General features: G+C 56.6%; 1 protein-coding gene across 1 annotated transcript; it reads left to right on the top strand.

Annotated features, from left to right (window-relative positions):
- The first annotated feature begins 1,330 nt into the window (after positions 1 to 1,330).
- GSK3A (glycogen synthase kinase 3 alpha) lies at positions 1,331 to 11,048 on the top strand. Its single transcript, XM_038528753.1, has 11 exons — positions 1,331 to 1,613; positions 3,528 to 3,715; positions 5,026 to 5,109; positions 5,292 to 5,402; positions 7,218 to 7,348; positions 7,449 to 7,555; positions 8,557 to 8,654; positions 8,735 to 8,830; positions 9,211 to 9,397; positions 9,696 to 9,788; positions 10,344 to 11,048. Exons 1-11 carry the CDS (start codon positions 1,331 to 1,333, stop codon positions 10,415 to 10,417), a joined length of 1,452 nt encoding a protein of 483 aa, XP_038384681.1. The 3' UTR covers positions 10,418 to 11,048.
- Positions 11,049 to 12,528: the final 1,480 nt, after the last annotated feature.

Below are 12,528 nucleotides of genomic sequence, written 5' to 3' on the forward strand. Positions count from 1 at the left end.
GAGTACGCAAAAGGCTGAAAGGAGATGCAAAACGGAAATTTTTTCACCTGCTTTAATGCTCGTCTCAGCCTCTTGGTGAACCCGCGTCGGTAGAAAAAGCTAGAAGACTATTGTTCTGAGAGACCACCGGGAACTTTGTTCCCCAAATTGTTTGAGGGAGGGTTTTTCCTTCCTGATTTGTGGAAACTTGGAATTTGGAATGTTTGGGCTCCATTTTACCGCAGCCCCTGACCAACTTCAGCTTTTTCTTGGGGTCTGAGGAGGGTAAGGAGGCGTTGAACACTGCAATCTTCCCAGGGGATTGACGTCTTCCACATTTGGCTCACGCTTTCCCAAATGTACCGATTGGACTACACTTCCCAGCGAGCCTCTGCAGTCTCGTCTCAAAGGGTTAGGATCCGGTCTGGACTATTACCCAGCATTCTTCGGGCTCCTGGTAGATCCCTCCCCCTCAGTCAAATGAGTCTGCCTTGAACTCCATTTCCCAGAAGACACAAAGGCTCACTGTGGCAACTACTCCGAAGCGTTGGTGTCGACTACATTTCCCGGCAGGAACTGCGACCCACCATAAGAGGGCAGAGGAACGCCGTACCTACCTATTCTATTTCCTAGCCTATCTCCGTAATAGCAGTGTCCACTTGGGGCTTGGGGAGCACATGGGACTCCATTTCCCGGCGTACTTTGGCAGTCGCGGTACACCTGCAATGCGGTGAGGGCGTGGCGACGACTCCATTTCCCGGCTTGCTTCACGGCCTGATATCTGCGGATGCACCGGCGCCGACTCAATTTCCCACAGTGCACCTGGCGCTGACCGGCATACACAACCAATAGACTAAATGAGCGTCTGGACTCCGTTTCCCGGCGTGCATCAGGACTACAAAGCTCTCCGAAAAGAGTGGCTTCAACTGCATTTCTGAAGCACATCTAGCGCTCGCAGTTGCTGCAGTGGAGCGAGTGTGTGACTCTGACTCCACTTCTCAAAGTACTTGAGGGTCCGCCGTCTACACAGTCGGCCGACTTATTGCCTAGGACTCTATTTCCTGACGAGCAGCGCGACCCGTCATCCCCCGCGGTCAGCTCTGAAGCCTTTGCAGACTCCATTTCCCGGCGTGCCCCGCGGTTCTCTGTGCCGACCGAGGGCGGCGACGGCGGCGCGTAGGGCAGGCGGACTGCATCTCCCGGCGTGCCCCGCGGCGGGCGCTGGGCCGGAGCCGGAGCCCGAGCGGCGCGGCCTGGAAGAGGCCAGAGCCCGGGGGAGGCGGCGGCAGCGGCGGCGGCGGGGGCAGCCCGGGCAGCCCGAGCCCCGCGGCCTGGGCCTGCGCTCGGCGCCATGAGCGGCGGCGCGCCTTCAGGGGGCGGCCCTGGGGGCTCGGGCCGGGCGCGGACCAGCTCGTTCGCGGAGCCAGGCGGCGGAGGCGGCGGCGGCGGCGGCGGCCCCGGGGGCTCGGCCTCCGGCCCGGGCGGCAGCGGCGGTGGGAAGGCGTCAGTCGGAGCCATGGGTGGGGGCGTGGGGGCCTCGAGCTCCGGGGGCGGCCCCACCGGCAGCGGCGGAGGAGGCAGCGGCGGCCCGGGTGCGGGCACTAGCTTCCCGCCGCCGGGAGTGAAGCTGGGCCGTGAGTATTAGCAGCGTCCGTGGGGGGTGGAGATCTGGGTTCCTGAAGCCCTTCAGACGTCGATCAGGTTCTTCAGTATGCCCAGATAGGAGCTCCAGCTCAGTGTGCTTCCCAAAGATGGGATCTGAGGTCTCCCCCTCCCAGAGAAAGGGATTTGAGGGGTCACCATCAATTGGAGTTTAGGATTAGATTTAGTAATTCTCCACAAAACAGGGGTCACAGGTTCCTGTTCTTCCGATGCCTAGGGCTTGGATCCTTAAGCCTCAAAAACAGGAATCTGATGTTGCCATCCATTAGACAACAGGATCAGGAGTCATCACTTGCAAATGGGGCTAGAGAGTTATTGTTCCCAAAAAGAATGAGATTACCATCACCTCAGAAGAGGGGGGTCTGAATTTGCTCCCCTCTAGAGGATGGGGATTTGGAGTGAATATCACATGGAAATGGTTTAGGGGTCACTCTGGCCGGGAAGGATTGGGCCAGGGCTTCCCAAACCTGGTACCCAGGCAGTCTTTCCTTTTAAAACGCAAGATCAGTTACCATCACCCCATCTGTAACAGGTAAAACTGTATCCCCGGTGGTAGAAATTAATGATTGTTGCTTCTTAGAAATAAGGACAAACTAGGAATCATTGTATTCTGCAGACCAAGTCTGTAGTCAGTGTTCTTTTGAAAGCTTGGCTTGGGGCGCCTGGCTGGTTCAGTCGGTAGAGCATGCAACTCTGGATCTCAGGGTTGTGAGTTCGAGCTCTACATTGAGGGTAGAATTTGCTTAATAAAAAAAAAATAAAAAAAAACAACAAACCCAAAACACCAAGGAAAATGAAAAACTTATAGTGGTGGGTCTTCTTCCACAAAAATGAAACAGGGTCAGGGGAGGGTCATAGTTCCCCATAGGATATGGATCTGAGGTTAAACCCATGTTCTGAGGTGTGGTGTCACTGGCTGTGGAAGAACAGCTGTGTAGGATCATCTCTTTCCAAAAGGTGTCACTGCCCCCTCAAAATGGGTTTGATTCATCAGTGACTCCTTTTCTTTGGGGTCTGATGGTTCCCCAAAGTAAAGGGGCCACTTTTCTCTAAGAACGCCACAAAAGTTTGCTGCTGTTTGGAGAATGGAGCTAGGGGTTACAGCTTTCCTTTGGAGGACCGAGGCTTGGCTAGCCCCTGGTTAACGGAGGTCAGATTCGCCATTCTCAGAACTTAGTACTTGCCCACTGGGGACCCCTCCAAATACATGAAAGGGTCTAGGGCTCTGGGTCACACAGATGAGGAGGTCATGTCAGCACTTTTTCTAACCCCAAAGTATTTGGGACGGGCTAGCTCTCCCCAAAAAGTGAGAGTCCTGGCACTGGCACTTAAGTCTGAAGGAGTCCTTTCTGCCACCGAAAACCAGTGGCAGTTACCAGCTCTACCAATGAGGACTTAGAGGTCACTGTTCCCCAAGCTGTGACAAAAACTAGTGCTTGCTGAAAGTCAAAGTACCTTAGGGTTGCTGCTGTATTAAATGGAAGAGATTGGGTCAGGCTTTCCCCAGGCAGGAGGGGGCCCCAGCAGGCAGTAAGCTCTGAGTCGATGGAGTCAACATCTGCAAGTGTGAGGCTGCCCTCGAACCAAGAGGGACCAGTGATTTGCTGCTTATCAGGCATAGAAATTACAGCTTATCAACGCTTGAACAGCAAGAGGTTTAGATGTCAGTGTCCTCCCACAGAAGAAGAGGCAGGATTTAGCATTCCCTGGAGGGAAAAGGAGAAAGTACACCTGGAGGCATCTGACACCCATCTTTGCTCCAAGATGAGGGGATGAGGAGGCCCCTAGTAAGCACCTTGTAGTGATTCCCCTCCTTCCCACAGCCCTATGATTGGGTGGTGGCAAGGGGGATGGTCAGTGGATTGTGTGTCCCCTTTGTTCCCCAGGTGACAGCGGGAAGGTGACCACAGTGGTAGCCACTCTAGGCCAAGGCCCGGAGCGCTCCCAGGAGGTGGCTTACACAGACATCAAAGTGATTGGCAATGGCTCATTTGGGGTCGTGTACCAGGCACGGCTGGCTGAGACCAGGGAACTGGTGGCCATCAAGAAGGTTCTCCAGGACAAAAGGTTCAAGGTAGCAAGTGGGGACAAGGAGGTGTAACCAGGTGTGATAGGCGAGAGGGCTGGAATTGGCTTTCCACAGGGGACCTGAACATGGGCCAGAGTAGGGAAAGAGAAGGGAGTGAATTGTGTGGAAGATAGGCATGCGGGTTCCCAGAGAGCCCAGGATGGTGTTTACTGGCTTTTGGATTGGCGTGAAGTGCTTTGTAACAAGGGCAAGTTCTTATCTAACTCCCGTAAAGATCGTTTGAGGGTAGGTATCGGTGTCTTAAGACTGAGACTCGTAGAAGAGAGTTGACTTGAGGGCAAGACTAGACTCTGGCTTGCCTGATTCCGAAGCCTTCCACTTCACGCACAAAGCTACCCTTCTGCACAGAGCGGGCAGGAAGCTGGTGGAGGTGATGAGCGTGTTTGTGAAGGTCATGCCCTGACCCAGGTGCTTGGCCAAGTGCAGGGTGAAATGCAGCCTGCCCCACACTCACCAAACCACATGCCGTGGTGGGGAGATCTGTCCCCCATTCCTCCTTCACACAGCTGTGCCCTGTAACCTAGTGGAGGCCCAGGGAACAAGGAGGACATGGGGGAGGTGGAAGTTGAGGGCTGATCGGTGTTGCGAGGACTGGCATTTTAGAGCTTAGGCTAGTCTGGATATGAATGAACTGACCCTAGGCTGGGAGGGAACCAGGTCTCGGCCTGGACCTTGGCAGGGAGAACCCCTCCTTGCCCTCGCAGGAGGAGCTCCAGGGTGTGGGTCAGAATTTGATTAGTGTTGAGTACCAGAGGTGAGAGGGATCTGAGGGCAGGAGTTCTCAGGGGGACAGAGAATAGGGAAGAGATTAAGACTGTGTCTTGGAGGAGAGGCTGAGGCTGGATCCCCTTTGGGAAGGTGGAAGTCTGGAACCTGGGCCTTAGGATCCAGGCCCAGGGTTCCAGGGCCCAGATGCCTCTAGCAGAAGCAGTAGAGAGGAGTGGGGACCAGGGTAAGTTTGGTGGCCACTACTTGTCTCTTGTCACTTGGGCCTTGTGCGATTTTTTTTAAGACAGCTGGAAAACTGAATTTGTACGTGAAGATGTTTGGTTTTCAAAGGTCAGCAACAAATTGGACATTTTTGAGCAGTGGGCTGAAGAAAGCTCATTTGTAGGTTGGGTTTAGCTCCTAGGGTGAGGAATTAGGGACTGCCCCAGAGGGGCTGTGCAGCTGGGATGTAAGGAGTGGTTGCCTGGCTCTACTCGCAGGGGTGGGGGAGCGAGGCTGTGGGGTGGGCGCGGGGGAGGTGAGGGGAGTCAGGCTGTCATCTGAGGCACTTTCCCTTTGCTCCCAAGAACCGAGAGCTGCAGATTATGCGTAAGCTGGACCACTGCAATATTGTAAGGCTGAGATACTTCTTCTACTCCAGTGGGGAGAAGGTGAGACCTTGGGTGTGCGGGGGAGTCCTCCACCTTGACTCCCCGCCATGTTCCTGCCTGTCTTTCTCGTGATTGCCAGTCCTTCCCCCGTTACCCCCTCTATGAGCCTTCCCTCCCCCGCCCCCCCCTTCCCCGCCTGTTCCTCACAGCAGCGCCTCACACCTCTCCTTTGCTCTCTGCAGAAAGATGAGCTTTATCTAAATCTGGTGCTGGAATACGTGCCCGAGACAGTGTACCGGGTGGCCCGCCATTTCACCAAGGCCAAGTTGACCATCCCTATCATCTATGTCAAGGTGGGCAGTCTGGCAGGCTGTTGGGGCCCAGGCCTACAAAGCCAGGGTCCCTGGATCCTCCTGCCTTCTGTGGGTTCCCTTATCCTCCAAAAAAAAATTTTTTTTAAGATTTTATTTATTTATTCACAAGAAACACAGAGAGGCAGAGACACAGGCAGGGGGAGGAGGAGGCTTCCTGCGGAGAGCCTGATGCGGGACTCAATCCCAGGACCCCGGAATAACACCAAAGGCAGATGCTCAACCACTGAGTCACCCAGGTGTCCCTCATTCTTTAGATTTATTTTGCTCCTCAGAGGCCTTGTGTTCCCTGCTTTTGTCTCCATATCCGCCGCAGATGGAACTTGCTCAGTGGAGGGCAGGCCACCCTGAGGCCTGACCAAATCAGGGAGGCAGGCTAAGTGGGGCCTGGGGAGACTGCAGGGTACCTGCTCGGGTCCACACTGGGAGCCCAGGGCTCCAGTAGCGGTGGAGTTGGCCCAGAATTGGGGTGGGGCCTGAGAATACCAAGGGAGGAAACACTGAGGTCAGAGTCCTGGCCTTCGGAGCCTTGGCAGAGGCAAGTGGGAAGGAGGCAGGGTTGGAGGAATGTTGGTGTCCACAGAACCCAGAAAGGACGCATCTTTGGCATCTGTGCAAGCTCATTCCCCATGGCCTGGTGCTGTGCCCCGGCTATTACTGTCCTTCAGGAGACGTTCGAATGAATGGATGAAAGAATCAAGGAGTGGAGGGCTGATACAGAGAGCAGAGGCTGCAGCAGCCTTGTGCATCGGGAGGGGTGGGTGGCTTCAGGTCGGCTGAAGGTTGAACAGCTTCCTCCTGCCAGCTCTAAGAACCCTGGGCCCAGGGCAGCCTCAGAGCTCTACCAATGGTTGGTGTTGGGGGATCCTGCCTCCCGGGAGGGGAGTCCTCTGGTTTGATGAATCTCTGCTGTGGCTGCTGTGTGCTGAACCCAGCATCGAGTGATTCCAGAGGCCCAGCTGACTGAGACCCAGGCTTTGCTGTGGAAGAGCTCTCAGTTTAGCCGAGCAGACAGCTGTTGTCACAAAGAACTATAAAACGACTAGCAACTGCCGTACTAGAAGGAGCGTAGGGAATTCTGGAAACAGGCCCCCAGGCTTGCCTGCTTTGGGGGTAAGAAGGATCAAGGAAGGCTTCTGAAAGATCATCAGGTGCAGGGTGAGGAAGCGGCATCTCTAGCCAAGGGCAGTGGAAACAGGAGGACGAGGGCCCAGGAAACTGGCCTGAGTGGTTACTGCACACTGGGCACTGGGCTAGGCCCTAGGAGATGCAGCGGTGATAAACACATCGAGATCCCTGCTCTCCTGGCACTTATGTTCTAATCGGTGGGAGGGAGAGTGGCAGGAAAATCCAGCTGGAGAGAGGCTAGTCTGTGGGTGGTTTTGACTGGCAGACGAAGGAAGCAGAGCCCTTCCTATAGCCAGTGGTTTCGGAGCTGAGCGACTGGCTCCCACAAGGCCTTCCTGATGTCTGCGTGTTGCTGTCAGGCTCCTGCTGAGGTGTGTGACTAGAGCAGTAGTCTCAAAGTGGGGGGCGGCACCAGCCCTGAAGGGCCCGTTGCAGATGCCACATCCTGAGCTTACTGAGTCAGAAACTCTGGGACGGGGCCCCGGGGTCCCTGTTGGAACAAGCCCTCCAGGTGATCCCGGTGCATCCCAAACTTGGAGGACCCAGGGGCAGCAGAAGGGTTTTTGAGCTGGAGCAAGGAGCTTGGAAGGGCTCTTCAGCCATGAGGGGGGATCTCTGGCAGGTTCTGTGGGCAGAACCTGCAGTCGTGCTGTCCCCTGCCCATCCCAGGTGTACATGTACCAGCTCTTCCGGAGCTTGGCCTACATCCACTCCCAGGGGGTGTGTCACCGTGACATCAAGCCCCAGAACCTGCTGGTGGACCCTGACACAGCTGTCCTCAAGCTCTGCGATTTTGGCAGGTGGGCCTGGCCTGGGCTGTGCTGGGTGGCTGAAGGGGTGAGGAGTGTGGGGGACCCCATCCCTTGCCTTCTGTTGACCCCTGCCCACCTCTTCCCACAGTGCAAAGCAGTTGGTCCGGGGGGAGCCCAACGTCTCCTACATCTGTTCTCGCTACTACAGGGCCCCGGAGCTGATCTTCGGAGCCACTGATTACACCTCGTCCATTGGTCAGACTTATGGGAGGGCGGTGGGTGGGGAGCGGCAGGCATGGCAGTTTTTGCATTAAGGGTGCTGTCTGCCACGCTCGGTGATACAAGCTTAACCTGTGTTCTTTTATCCAGTCCTCACAAACTTTGGAGGGCGATGCTGGCGTCTGCTCGTTTCACAGATGAGCAGTCTGAGGCTGAGAGCCGAGAGGCCGCCTGCCTGCATTCGCACCGCTGGGGCTGGGCAGGACTGGGCTTTCAAAGCTGACCTGACTTCAGAGTCCACGTGGGCTCTGGAAACTCCCAGTCAGCCTTCTCTTCGGGGGCCCGGGGGGAGGGGGTAAATCTGGGTGGGGGTGGCGGTCGGGGCGATGGTGGTGGTGGTGGTGGTGGTGGTGGTGAGAAGCTGCCAGCAACCTTGGAGGCAAGGCTGACCAGCAAGAGGGTGTGACTTTTTCCCTGGGTCTCTGGGGCCTGTCCCATTGGTGGGGATGACAGTGCAACCTCCAGGCGGGAGGAGAGGCCGTGAAAGGGTTGGGAGAGCATTCCCAGGCAGCGTGAAGAAACTTCGTGGTCCTTAGGTGTGAATGTGTGCTGGGGGGGTGGGGGTCAAGGTACAGACCAGGGAGGGGGCAAGACTACTGGCCTATAGCTGTTCCTGCGGGCAGGATAGAGGCTAGGCCTAGGACTTAAGGCTTGACCTTCTTGGGGCCCAGAGAACACAGAAGCCTGTCCTAGGTATGTTGGGCTGTCCCGAGTCTAGAGGCAGAGCAGGGGCTTCCTGGGATCGCTGAGGGGGGAGAGGCAATGACGGTGGCAAACGCTTGGATGGCGGAGCGCAGTGTGGTCAGGCTGACCTGGAGGTTCAATAGTGGGCTCCCGTGTCCCTAAACCGTGTAGGACTTTGAGCTGGGGCTGAGAAAATGGGGCTTTCTCCTGGCACCCTCAGGATGACTGTGGGGAAGAGAAGTGTTTGTGAGGGGATGGATGGGGCAGCCCTGACCCTCCCCCACCCCCTTTAGATGTGTGGTCAGCTGGCTGCGTCCTGGCCGAGCTCCTCCTGGGCCAGCCCATCTTCCCTGGGGACAGCGGGGTAGATCAGCTGGTGGAGATCATCAAGGTGAGGGCACTGTGGCCGGGTGGGCGGGGACAGGGTCGAGGGCTAGGAGCTGTGGCTCAGACCCCTCCCTTTCTCTCCAGGTGCTGGGTACACCAACCCGGGAACAGATCCGAGAGATGAACCCTAACTACACGGAGTTCAAGTTTCCCCAGATTAAAGCTCACCCCTGGACAAAGGTGGGGCAGGGCTGGGGGCTCAGGCAGCAAGGTCGACGTCCCCTCTGGAGGCCAGCTGGTCTGGGGACCTGGCTATAGAGTCAGGGTTTGGGAGTGGGTCTGTTCAGATTTCAAAGTTTATGGCATCTTCCATTCTCTAGATGTTGAGGGTCCATGGTAAGTTCGAGAGTGCCATTGTTCTGTTGGGGAAACAGGCTCACTGCAGGACCTGTCCAGTGATGGGACCTGGGTGAGCTGTTCACCGCCAAAAAAGTGACTTCTTAGTGGTTATACCTCATTTGGAAAGTGGGAGTGCAGGAGTCAGGCCCTGGAGCAGCGCGGTGCAGGAGTACCCGGTGCCTGGGCTGCTCGCCCTCCTGACTTGTCCCCTTCCCCTCAAGGTGTTCAAATCTCGAACGCCGCCAGAGGCCATTGCACTCTGCTCTAGCCTGCTGGAGTACACACCGTCCTCGAGGCTCTCCCCTCTGGAAGCCTGCGCCCACAGCTTCTTTGATGAACTGCGATGTCACGGAACCCAGCTCCCCAACAACCGCCCGCTTCCCCCCCTCTTCAACTTCAGTCCTGGAGGTGAGGGCACAGCGTGGGGTACAGGGAGCCAACAGCGTTGTGGAGGAGCGCTTGGTGCTAGAGCTAGGAGTGGGGTGCTCGGGAGATGGCCCTGATATAGGAGACACGGAACTGCTTCACCCGTGCTCTGCAATCACCTGTGCTAGGCCCTTTCTGGTTTGTCATTTAAAGTGTTCAGTGATTACAAGAGTCTCCTGGCCTTGCCAAGAGCTGGGTCCCTACCTGGTGCCCCTTCCTAAGCCCAACCCCAGCTGCCAGCACCCGCCTCCTGACTGGGCCTGTCCATTCCTGTCTTTAGAACTCTCCATCCAGCCATCTCTCAACGCCATTCTCATCCCTCCTCACTTGAGGTCCCCAGCGGGCACTGCCTCCCTCACTCCATCCTCACAAGGTAAGTCGGGGGCCACCTGCTGTGGATGAAAGCCTTTCTCGGCCTGGGAGGCAGGCCTGTCCCCACAGCCCCTGGGATCCCTGCATGTGCATGGAACTCGTTGAGGATTGACAGTATACGACACACGAACGGCCACCTTTATAGAGTCTGATTGCCTATATTTGTGTTTAAGTGCTAACTGGAAAACCAAAGAGATAGGTTTGGCTTACACAAATAAACAGTTAAATTTGTTGCCCACGTTTAAAAACAGGCCATTGCCTGTACAGATCCCGATTTCCTGTGTCTCCTGGGGAAGAAAATCTGGGCAACAGTGGGCCTGCCTTTCCTCAGGGCAGTGCTGTGGGTGGGGGCTGAGTTCTAGCTGCCCGCTTTTATGTGGGGCCTGGCTCCCTGGTGAGTCACTCCATGACCAACCTGGCCCTTTGGCGTTGGCGGACGTAGCCTTGGACCTAAGAGTGGCAGCTGTCTGTGTCTACCAGTATCCCCCACCGAGGTCCTGCTCCTGGACCGGGGTCAGAGAGGCCCAGGGTAACTCTGCTTTTTCTTCCTCCTCAGCTTTAAGTGAGGCTCAGACCGGCCCAGACTGGCAGACGACCGATGCCACGGCTCCCCTTACTAACTCTTCCTGAGGGCCCCTCCCATCACCCTTCCATCTGGGAGCCCCTGGTGGGGCTGGGAAGGGGGACCATAGCCCATCAAGTTCCTGACCTGGCTGGGCCCCTAGACTAGAGGGCAGAGGTAAATGAGTCCCTGTCCCTACCTCCAGTCCCTCCCTCACCAGCCTCACCCAGTGGTGGGCTTTTTAAGAGGATTTTAACTGGTTGTGGGGAGGGAAGAGTAGGAAGGACGGGGGGTTGGAGGCATGAGGACCTCCTACCCCCTTGGCCCCCTCCCTTCCTCCCAGGCCTACACTCCTCCAACCCCTCCTCCCCTCCTGTGTCCCTTGTAAATAGAACCAGACCGGCCCGTCTATTCCTCTTCCCTTCCCTTCCCCCCCCCCCCCCCCCCCCCCGGGTGTAAATAGATTGTTATAATTTTTTTCTTAAAGAAAACGTCGATTCACACCGTCCAACCTGGCCCATCCCCCTTCTACAGCTGTGTTCCCCCTCCTGTCCTCTGCCCCTGAGGTCTCCTCCCTCCTCTCCCCACCCTGGAGGGCTGAGGGCGTGGGGGTGGGGGAGCTCCTGATGTCTTGGTTTCCACAGTAAGGTTTGCCTGTGTACAGACCTCCGTTCAATAAATTATTGGCATGAAAACCTGCTTCCTGTCTGGCTGCCTTGTTCCCACAGAGGTGAGGGAGGTGCCTGAGGGGCCGTGCTGGGACAGGACATCTCAGCAATGGGGCAGGGTGAACCCAGGCTGGGCTGCCTGAGTCCTGGCCCTGACGCACGTGCCCAGCTTTCCCGGGCCTCAGCTCTGCACGTGGGATGAACAGTCTGGCTCCTCCACAGCAGAGGCCTAGTGTGTGTTGGGGGGCTGCCTTCAGAGGGAGGCAGGCACTGTTATCCCCAGGTGACAGTTGAGAGAACAGGGGATCAGGGGTCAAAGCCACTGAGTGGAAATGGCAGAGTCAAGACTTGAACATGAGGGCTCTATGTCCCACGGCCCGAGCTACCTGGGGCTTCACAAGGACGCCAGGTGACAAACGGTCACTGAGGCCACATCAGCCTGGATGTGGACTCTTCTTGGGCAGGGGAGCTGTTCTTAAACTGTAACACATCTCCAAGCTCTCATTTCTGTTTTAAATGGCACATACCTGGCCCACATCTAGGGATACTGGGAAGATGGGTGCAGAGACCTTGGCTTCTTCCTTTGCTTTGAAAACATGCTGGGGGGGCCAGATGGGGGGGCCCATGGGCACAGGAATAGGGCATCTCCTCCATGCAGGGCTGATGCTATGAGAGGGGGGAGGCCCCAGAAGTGGAAGGCCTGAGGAGCAACTGATACATCCTCCACCGGACTTCAATTGTGAAGAAAAAGGGAAGGAGTTTGTTAAGTAACCTCTATATCCAGTGTGTGTGTGTGTGTGTGTGTGTGTGTGTGCGCGCGTGCGCGCAAGGCGGAGCTTGAACTCAATCTGGAAATCAAATGTTACATGCTCTACTGAGCAAGCCAGGTGCCCCCAAAAGGGGAATTTTGAACGTGTTCTGAGAGTTCAGGGACTGTTCCTATGGCATCTGAACTCTCCAGTCTGCTCAGGCCAGCTCCAGGGGGCATCTGTATACTGCCCAGAACAATCCCTGGCCTTCCCTGCTCAGTGCTCTCTGGATAGCACCTTGTTTGTAAGATGAATACTTAAAGCAAGGAGACCAGAGAAGAGAGAAAGGCTGGTCTGGGCAAGGGGCACCCCAGGCACGCCTACCTTCCTGTGGCTCACATCCGTTCAGCCAGTGAGGTCACGGAGGTTGTCCCTCCCCTTCTTCCCACTCCTGTGGCCTCTACCCTGGCCCAGTCCCATTCTTTCCCTCCTAGACCATCTTCAGCCTGCCCCCTTGCCCCACCCTGATGCCCGGGAGCCCTAAGCCCCACTTCTGACCCTCCTTGCCCCCCTACTACCCCACCCTGCCCCCACTTCTCAGTCTGGCCTTCCCAGGTCCAGACCTGCCTCCCTCACAGATGCCTTTCAGCCATGGCCTCCCCTGCCTGAACACCTCTGTCTGTAGAGGCCTGGCGGGAACTTGTTCCAGGGACCTGCCATAAACCCTCTACTTCTGTTTACAGAGGAAGGACTGCCAACCCA

Source organism: Canis lupus, chromosome 1 (assembly GCF_011100685.1).
Source record: "Canis lupus familiaris isolate Mischka breed German Shepherd chromosome 1, alternate assembly UU_Cfam_GSD_1.0, whole genome shotgun sequence".
Taxonomy (NCBI): Eukaryota; Metazoa; Chordata; class Mammalia; order Carnivora; family Canidae; genus Canis; species Canis lupus.

Excerpts from the sequence above, each read along its gene's own strand:
- GSK3A (XM_038528753.1), top strand. The coding sequence starts at position 1,331 with ATGAGCGGCGGCGCGCCTTCAGGGGGCGGCCCTGGGGGCTCGGGCCGG. Across the intron at positions 1,614-3,527 it reads GCCGGGAGTGAAGCTGGGCC|GTGACAGCGGGAAGGTGACC; the intron begins GTGAGTATTAGC and ends TTTGTTCCCCAG. Across the intron at positions 5,403-7,217 it reads TCCCTATCATCTATGTCAAG|GTGTACATGTACCAGCTCTT; the intron begins GTGGGCAGTCTG and ends TGCCCATCCCAG.